Source organism: Lepisosteus oculatus, chromosome 12 (assembly GCF_040954835.1).
Source record: "Lepisosteus oculatus isolate fLepOcu1 chromosome 12, fLepOcu1.hap2, whole genome shotgun sequence".
Taxonomy (NCBI): domain Eukaryota; kingdom Metazoa; phylum Chordata; class Actinopteri; order Semionotiformes; family Lepisosteidae; genus Lepisosteus; species Lepisosteus oculatus.
The window spans coordinates 32,318,933-32,328,810 of NC_090707.1; the positions used below are offsets into that span (position 1 = coordinate 32,318,933).

Genomic DNA, 9,878 nt, shown 5'->3' on the forward strand with positions numbered 1-9,878 from the left:
TGATTGGTACCCCTTACGCCTGAAGACTAGAAATCCTTCTTGGGTATGAAAAGATGGCAGGTGGCTTTATAGTGCACATTTCAGCGGAGGAGTGCGCATTGAATTCATCTTGCCTGTGGCAGTACAACCCTTGTAGCCCTATTTGTATTGGCCATCTTGGGCTTTGCTCAGAATTTACAGCCTCAAACTGCTCATGCGACCCTCTTTTCCATCCACGCTTATCAGCTCGTTTAATTCTCTCCCACGAAAGGACCATCGCAAAAGAAGCCAAACCGACCAAACAAGCAGATCGTGTTCTTTGATTCCAGCAAATCTGACTCAACCGCCAGGCTTTCCCAGTTTCTCTATTCCTATTAATTGCCTCAGTCAGCCTCAGTTCAATAAGAATTGATAGGTAGTTATGCACCAATGTAAAAATGCAGTAACCAGGAGCTTCCATGACCAAGACCCAACTGAGCTTGATGATGTTTCACAAGCAAAGATAGCTGTGGTGTCACCATGGAAATCCACTTTCTATTCACATGCGCTCTCGTCCTTTATCATGATCTCGACAAACAGACAAGTGCATTTGGTGCCAGCCTAAAGAACTCAACAGAGCTCTTGGTTCCAGCAGTATAAGGTTCTGGTGCTTCCATCATATGGGGCGTATTTTCCTGGCACAGATCGGGTCCACTCATTCACTTTGAAGGCAAGGTCATCTTCATCCCACATTTCCTTCCTGCTGGGAGGAGTGTTTTCATTTCCCCTCATCCACAGAGTGTGCTTGGCCACCCAGTGGTTGGACGAGCATGATACCGATGTCATCTATATGTCACGGCCTTCTCAGCCACTAATTCTGAACCCAATTGAGATGTCGATGTTCTCCATATTCATCAGTTAAGCAGGAGTTGATTAACTTCTTCGTAAAAGAGTGGTGCCACATCTCTCACCTGCAATATTCCAAGGGCTGATAGACACTGTGCCACAGCTCTTACAGGCTATATTGGACCCAGGCACATGGTGGCCCATTCTCCTTATTAAGTGACTACATTACTGTTTCCATTTTTTTCCATCCGCTACCTGTATGTCTTCTCAGTGCATGTTCACTCTCCCACAGATTCATAATGCCATTCTTTAGTTAAGAGTCTAGTTTAGTAAGACTTCTTGACCTAGTTTCAAGTGGGTCATTTCAGGCTTCACATAATCTAGCCGTAGAATGTGCCACAGAGGCAGCAAACAAAAGGAGTATGATTTTTAGGTCTCAGATAATCCACCTCGAGAGTTCACTCTATAGCTGATTACTGAAGAACTGAAATGAACTCACCTCAACCGAGACTTAGAAGTATACAACGCGTGTGGGAATTTCCAGTGATACATGGTTTTTATTTTCAATTTACATCTTTCAGTTAACAATAAAATAAGGAATAATGCAGCTGTTATTTTATTTATTTAGTAATATCCATGTTCCAACCGACAATGGACAGATTTAGTGTATATCCCCTGAATGTATGTTGTGAATATATTCTCTTAATATTAGTCAGTCACTTACTGTATGTTTTTGTATTATATAAACATTTAGTACTGTACATAACTTCTGTGGTTAAGTCGGAGCATTACTCTTCCATTTGCTGGTGAAATGATATAATCTATGCATTTATTTGACCAATATTATAAACCAATTAATATGTGATTTGGTGATGCATCCTCCATTCATCTTCTGGAGCCTATCATAACAAGCAATGGTGACAAGGCTGGGTACACCCCAGACAGGATGCAGGGCACACACCAGATGCTGACACCAGGGCCAATTTCCCCAGATGCCAGTTCACCTCCCAGCATGTCTTTGGACTGTGGGAAGAAACCAGGGCCCCCGGAGGAAACCCACGCCAACACAGAGAAAACATACAAACTCAGTGTAGATCGTAGACAGAAACCCAAGACTTAAACCCCAGAATCCCAGTGCTGCAAGGTAGCAGTGCTAACCTCTGCGCCACTGTGCGCCGCACAGTATACTAATTATGAATTTGCCTTTTCTCAAGTTTTCACGACGCACTGGCACGATGAGCTCAATGTCTGGTGCTGATGACACAGTCTACATGGAGTACCACGCCTCTCGGAGCAAGTCGTCTATGTTGAAGAATGTTCACCCACTGTTCAAGCGCTTCCGAAAGTGAGCTACCTGCACCTGCACCTGCACCACGGTCTAGGAACCTCCAGGAGTGTGTGATTCCAACTGGAATCCAAGAGCGAGCCTTGATTCTGCTGACAGTCTCGGAAAACTGTTGAGCTGAGTGGACGGATCATGTTTTTGAGTGTTTTAAAGGACCCCTTGGTTGTGTGACTGTAACATGTTCTTAACATCCAGGGAGGTAAGTTCTGTTGTTCTGTGCCATTGCAGCAATTTGTTTTAAGAAAACAGCGGTGTAAACAATAAAACAATTTCTAGAAAACTGACCCGTGAAAAAAACTGTTTGGTGCATTTCAGTTTTGAAGGCGTCTTATTCACATTACTCTGTTTGTGATCACATAACACAAGTGCAGCAGGCTGTACTGTAAATGTTCACGTACTGTAGCTACATCTTTTTAATAGTTAAATTAATATCTACCGTCCTCAAAGTGGTACTTTCAAAAGCTCCGTTTGGGATTATTGGTAAATTAGACATATGTATCACCAGTCAGGGTCATTGTGGTTGAACATAGAGTTCAACATTATATATATTGTAACGCAACGGGGTTCAGGCGGGCGCCCTTGCCGCATTAGGTCAGCTCCACACCGTCGGGGGCTCAAACCCGGGACTCCCGCGTCACTCAACAGGGACCAAGCCCGGTGAGCTAAAGAGAGATCTCTCCACAGCCCAGTAGCTGTAGTCCTGCTATCACAGTGAAGGGCGGCGACGTCACCGCTCTGGTAAGCCGGCTCTTACACAGTGCCTGTCGGCCGTATGCGTTACAATATATTGCATCTTGGACTGATCTCTTCTCTACATTCAGTAGAGTAATCAAATGGCATTAGAAGAACCCAGACCTCAACATAGAATACATAGATTACTGCTTTGGGTGTATTGGACAATTTAGGTGCTTGTGTTTATAATTATACCAAATGGTCTAGTTTAACGCTGGAGTGAAAGTTAAAAAGAATACTTTATACACTGTAAGACATACTATTCCTGTCACCAGTTATGATCTATGTTTACAGTACTTTCTTTTTCCTTTATGCTTTTACTATTGCTTCACCCTGAATATATGAAAGATCTGACCAAGATTAGTTTGTCTCGTAGGACCCTGAAATTATCTGTGGCTGTTTTTGGCAGAGTTTTTTTTTGTTCTGTGGGATTTCCCTGCTTTCAAGGGTGCTGGAAGTTTGAGTCACATCACACAGCGTGTTATTTTGGGTTCTAAAGCCACACCCTTTTTCTGGAGTGGGATCAGATGTTGTGCCGGATGACATCATTTGCAGCACCACAGGGGAGGACATCGGAGGAACAGGACTTGCCATTCATGGGGGTAAAAGTATAGTAACATAGCCGAGGCTGAAGTGCAGGTCTTGGGGTTTTACCCCTGGGTAAACATCCTGGGTCATGATGTTTCATGTCCCCGAGATAGCAAAACTGCAGGTATTCGGAACTGCCCTCTGGCTGCCAAGGAAGGACTGCAATCCCACAATTCCTTGGGGTGGTAAGCTGATACAGAAAGTTTATTCCTTGTTTTGCTGAGCTCGCACGTCCTTTCCACTCAGCTGGGGCTCACAAAAGCACTGGAATCCTAGAGAAATGTGGCCAGGGAAGTCTTTCCAACAGCTAAAACCTCTCGTTCACAGATATTTTAGAAATCCTGACTCCACTAAACCCTTCGTCACATGTGAGATGAAGGCCATGTCCAACTGTTTGTTCTGTTATGTGCTCTAATACTGCAATTACCTTTTGCTTAGGAAGAGTGTGTCCCTTATACCACTAGGCACATTATTCTGTTTGTTTTTTTAAATCAACAAAGATAAAAGCTGGCAGTCATGCCACTTTGAAGCAGGAAGAAATGTTTTGTGATTTATACCAACTGCTTCAGACGTTCAAAGCAAGAAACGTAAGGAATACAGATAATAAATGTGAAAGATAAATGGAAAAGTCATAATTGCCTAAGTATTCAAACCCTTTGCTTGTGGCAGACCTAAATTAATTGTTCCCAAAATTACCTGCAGCAGTTACTCAGATGAGTGCATTCTGTCTGTGTGCAATTCTCCATATTCGTCTCACTCATGCCCGTCACCTGACTGGCATCGGACCCAGCCCCCATTCTTAATCTTGTGGGTGGTGAGCCCAAATGGCGGCCATTTTGGGCCAAGCACTGTCAATGAATACTTGCCCCACCGGGCTTGGCTCAATGATGGGTCCCAGTGTCGCTGATCCAGTTCTCTCAGCTCTTAATGGAACCAGCATGGGAGTCTGCTTTGGGAGTCTTGATTGGACTGATCTTGGTCTGGCCCCTCTCCTTTGTCCTTAGACCAATTTCCAGAGGGTAACTGTACCAGGAGCGAAAAGCTCCCGACAAAATAACTCCAACCCTTCCACCACAACAAGGTCACGCTCCTGGGACTGCAGGACGGTACCTCTGGATTGGCAGGCCACAGTGGCAGTCGCTACTTTTAAAAAGAGGGACCAGGGGGTGTGGTCCAGCCACAGAGGGATCACACTCTACAACCTTCCCGGGAAAGCCTATGCCAGGGTACTGGAAGGATGTGAGCCTCGGATACAGGAAGAAAGGGGAAAATCATATCCTGGCCGTGGAACAGCAGACCAACTCTACGTTTGCACAGATATTTGAGCGGGTGTGGGAGTTTACCGGCCCTGTGTACCCGTTGCGTACACAGTGGGTAGTCCACTGTGTACCCAAGTCTACAGTGGACTTGGAGACTTGCAGAAGGCTTACGACTGTGTACCCCGGAGAATTCTTGTGGGAGGTCCCTGTATTTGATTTGTGTCCGCATTCTCTGCATTACGCTGAGCCCCTTCAAGGTGAGCATCAGATGCCAGGGGTGCATCTCGTCTCCTTTGTTGTTTCTGATTTTCATGGACGGGATATCAAGGTGCAGCTGAAGGTTTGGAGCGGTAATCCTCAGGTCCAGACGTCTCGCCTGTTTGCGGACGAAGTCGTCTTCGCCTTGTCTGACTGTGGTCTCAGCGGAGCAACACGGCAACTTACAGTACTGTACTTTCACAAAGTTCTACATTTTTGTGCTTAATTCGAAATTTGTTAAAATTTTCTATACCTTCAATGAATTTAGATTGTTGCCGAGACTTAATAACCAGTCTGAGAAACTGGGACAGCAGTTCCCCTTTAACTAGTAAGAGCTGTTTATGCAGAAATGATAGCAAGCAAAATGAGGAGAGGTTGCGTGAACTACTGTTTGCTGAACAGTACATTTGAAGTAGTATGTTTGAGACCCAGCACTGAGTTAATAACTGAGTTAACTAAGTTAATAAAGATCTAAACAAGCAGACCAATTAGAATATCATTTTCTTATTTAACAGAGGCATTAAGCAAGAAAATAAAAACAAATCTACAATATATATTTATAAAGATATTATCCAAAATAACTCGAAAGTATAATTTCCTTTGTCAGTATCACAGCAATGATACGTGATCATGAGACTCCCTTTCTGAAGTAAACCTTAAGGTTTTATCCAAGTACAACATAGTCCTCTATGTCAGGTCTCCCTCTATACGTGTGGCTCATACAGTATGTGGAATTCACAACGGACAGCCAACATATTCTCTCAAACTTTGGTGAGGAGCAGTGGAACTGTGTTTACCATTGCTGCCGCCTGATGTCAGTTAGACTTTGTTCAGCAAAAAACTAAACGACAAGCACAACAACAACTACCACTGTCAGCCCCTTTACAAACCAAACCAGTCTAAACTAACCACGGGTGAAAATATCTCTCTCAGCCCTTCACCAGTTCACTCATTCAGCAGTCAATGGACAATGTGAACCTACGATATGTAAATCCAGCTATTTTAATGCTCTTGTTTGGCTTGACTAGTCTCGCTGTGTTTTTATAATCATCCTTCACTTTCTGATGTTGATTCAAGAGCTTATCCTCATCCTTTAGAGGAGATGCCTCTCTGGGGAATAGCTCTCTGAATAAGATTTAAAAAGTGAACACAGTTCATTCAGCCTTGCTCTTTTTCATCCTCTAATCGGATCAACAGTATTACCCCCAATGCACAATGCATAGTGGGTTTAATGCGCTTTTGTGATTTTCAGTTATTACGTGAAGATTTTGTTTTAGTACTAATGATTGGATTTTCATTTGAAAGGAGGTAGAACAGAAGTTCTTTGGCGTTCTGAGGAAAACATTGCTCTTTCCTCCATTAACTGTTGTATTCAAACTTATTCCGGGTGTTGTATAAAAACACAAAATATGCTTTGGAGGTGCGGCTGTACCAGCTGTTTTGGTAAGATGTAGGTTTAAAAAAAAAAACTTGCAGCAAAGTAGTTCCAGAAACAATTTACAAGTTTGAGAGTAAGCCAGGCTTGTTGTTAAGCACAGTCCACTCAATCAGTGAACCAAGAGATCACGTAATTAATGTGTATCCTATATAGTGTCTGTTGAGTGGCAATCAGAATCTCAAAGTGTTCAAAACTTTTTTTTGCATACATTTTATGTTTTGTCTCAGAGCATACGGGGTCGGTAGGGCCGTGGTTGCAAAGAGATCGATTTTGGTGAAAAATCTGACGTCAAGTGAAAAACCGAGATGGATAGTGGGTAGGAACAACAGGCAGAATTAATGGAACTGAACGATTTTTAATTTTCCCTGAATGTTCTTGTCTGGGTCTCTCTTTCTGATGGACCTCATGGGAAATAATCTTTAAATACTCACGCTACTGTCTAGCACATTTGCGATGTCCACCTACGTTCTAGATAATCAAGAAAATTGAAATACAAACTGTTAACTTTGTACTTGAAGGATAAAGAGTGGATCAATGGACCAAAATTAACCAAACTAACATAAAAATAGACAAAAAGCACCGTGTAAAACTAATAGTCACTATGAATTGTTCTACTCTTTGCTCTTGATGGTTTTTCTTCCTTATGGTGAAACACTAGTCAATAACTGGTTAACAGACAGTCTGCCTCTTTAAGGTGCATGACCTCTGAGTTACAAGGGTAAGGTAATGTTGTTACATGTAACATAATGTAATAATGCAATTCATTTTTGAGTAACTTTACACCCATCTCAGATCGTTTCTGGCTGGTGTCCTTAATTATGAAGATGTCTTCATAAGGTTGCAGAATTTGCCAACGTGATTCCAAAGATGAAGCTGAGTCAAAGTTGCTTTTTGATCTGAGGCTCCATGAAACACTACTCACATAGGCTAGTTTGTCTGCAGTACCTAATTTAAATCAAGATTTAAGACCTGTTTCTATAAATTAGTAGGCTGATTTGAACTGGATTTTTTATGGTTTCTTTTTGTTTTTATTTTTGTATTCCTAATTGTTTTTCTGGGTCATTTTTACTTTGTTATATGCCTCCTAATGTTAGCTCTGAGTGAAATGCATCAGAGACTGCATGAATCTAGTGATCATGGTTTGCATATACACTTTGCATTGCAGAAGGGCTGCTGGTTAAGACAAGATCGTGTCTGAACTACATTTCCCAGTAACCTAGGAAATGTCCTGACATCCTCAGATCCTCTGTCACCTGACCCACTGCTCCACTGAGGCCTCCACTGCGCAGTGTGCTGGCTAGAGACAGAGGGCAGATCCTCTGTCATGTGACTCTATGGGAGGAGAGAGAGAATGAATCATCCAAAATCTGAGTTTTGTTTGTGAGTTTTTGGAGGGGTCTCTGCAGGGAAACTTTGTTTCGGAGCCAGTGAGCAGCTTAGTGGCCTACTGGCTGAGTTTATAGAGAGGGCTCATGAAATAGCTACAAACTCAAAGAGGAACTCAGACTTTTTTTTTGTGTCTCCAATGAATTTTGGAATTTCATTGGCCCTGCCTCACACTGTGAATGAAAAAACACTGTTGTTTCAAATTACAGCGGATTGCATCTGTTTTACCTATAAATGAGCTTGTTTATGACACTACACCGCAACCCAAGGCGTGTCACGCAAGTCTTTAAATTACTTGCCGATATGTGGCTCAGGATCTGCGCCTGTGGCTGGAAGGTTGCCGGTTCAAATCCCGCGGCCAGCAGAGGAATCCTACTCCATTGGGCCCCTGAGCAAGGCCCTTAACCTCAACTGCTCCAGGCGCGCCTTATAAATGGCTGACCCTGCCCTCTGACCCCAAGCTTCTCTCTCCCCGTCTGTGTGTCTCATGGAGAGCAAGGTGGGGTATGTGAAAAGACAAATTCCTAATGCACGAAATTGTATATGGCTCATAAAGTGGTCTTAATGGTGCTATTTTCAGTCGTAGTTTCTTTTTTTTCAAACCAAGGCAGTGATGTCTTTGGCCTATGGTTTGTTGCAGACCGTGATAGGGTACACCGTCACACCTTTTATAAAACTCAGCTTAAACAAAGTAGATATGTCAAATTAAACATTTTAGAACCTTGATCTGGGCAAAGGACGAAATTAAACCATTAAGAACTCTGACTTGAAGTTTGATCCATGTCTTGTCAACCTTCAATTTAAGCAGAGCTGTAGGAGCTACAGTAGATATAAAGAGTCAGTTTCAGAGTCAGTTGCTTTCACCTAAAGAAAGTTGTGTTTTCTTTCTTCTGTTTTCAGCATGGAATAAACCAATTACTTGTTCCTTTGCAGCCTACGCATGCTGACGCAGCTACCCACCTGAACTACTATAAAGAGTCAGTTGTGATGAGCATGGACATGACTGGCCCTACTGCAGCAATCCTACACACCCTGACATACAGGCCATCCTGCTCAGAGACAGGCCTGTGGTGAGAAAATCAAGAAAATCCAAGATGTGGAGGATCAATATACAGTGAACAAGGAAGAAGTGGGAGTGGAGCACAACCCAACCCCAGTGTGCCATCAGCTCAGGCAAGATGAGCACATCTTAGTGAATTCCTTTAGACGTCAGACCACGGAAGCTCAGCAGGTGTGAGCCTGGCCAGTACCTGTATGGGAGACCTCCTGGGAAAAGCTAAGGTTGCTGCAGGAAGAGGTGTTAGTGGGACCAGTAGGGTCTGTATGGGTCCTAATGCCCCAGTATAGTGACAGGGACACTATACTGCAAAAAGGCGCCGTCCTTCAGATGATACGTAAAACCGAGGTCCTGACTCTCTGTGGTCATTAAAAATCCCAGGGTGCTTCTCAAAAAGAGTAGAGGTGTAACACCTGCATCTTGGACAAATTTTCCATTGGCCCTTACCAATCATGGCCTCCTAATAATCCCCATCTATCAATCTGTTCTTCATCCCAGTGTTAGCTGGTGTGTGGTGAGTGTACTGGTGTCGCGTCATCCAGGTGGGGCTGCACATTGGTGGTGGTTGTGGGATTCCTCATTACCTGTAAAGCGCTTTGAGCAGAGTGTCCAGAAAAGCGCTGTATAAGTGTAAGGATATTATAAAGAGAAGAAGACTAAAGGGAAAGTTGCAAAGCTGAAGCTGGCTGCAGGAGCCCAGATGAAGCCCACGAGGCTACAACTCTTCTGGAAGCTGCTGGGAGACCAGCAGGACTCTCTACAGTCATTTTTGAGTCTCCTTCCCCACGAGCGCCAAATGCCCGGAGAGCCAGGCACACTTCCTGAGCTGGGAAAATGGCGCCAAAAGGGAGAGCCAGACTGCCTCCCGTCTTGAAGGAGTAGAGTGAGCTCCTTCATGGTTACCGAACCGCAGAGAAAGAAACAGGAGTCCCAGGAGGCTGCCTGGGAGACACAGATCCGCTTGGTTGAGAGTGAAGGACCACATGTGAAACAACTACAAGAGGTGAGATG

At 43.7% G+C, this 9,878-nt stretch overlaps 1 protein-coding gene across 1 annotated transcript in view; it reads left to right on the forward strand.

Moving 5' to 3' along the window:
- Positions 1 to 2,433, forward strand: part of ercc3 (excision repair cross-complementation group 3) — a 38,369-nt gene extending 35,936 nt beyond the window's left edge. Inside the window, exon 15 of the mRNA XM_069196355.1 lies at positions 2,019 to 2,433. Within this exon, the coding sequence (XP_069052456.1) occupies positions 2,019 to 2,153 (135 nt within the window). The 3' untranslated portion in view covers positions 2,154 to 2,433. The remainder of the gene's footprint in view (positions 1 to 2,018) is intronic.
- The last annotated feature ends 7,445 nt before the right edge of the window (positions 2,434 to 9,878 follow it).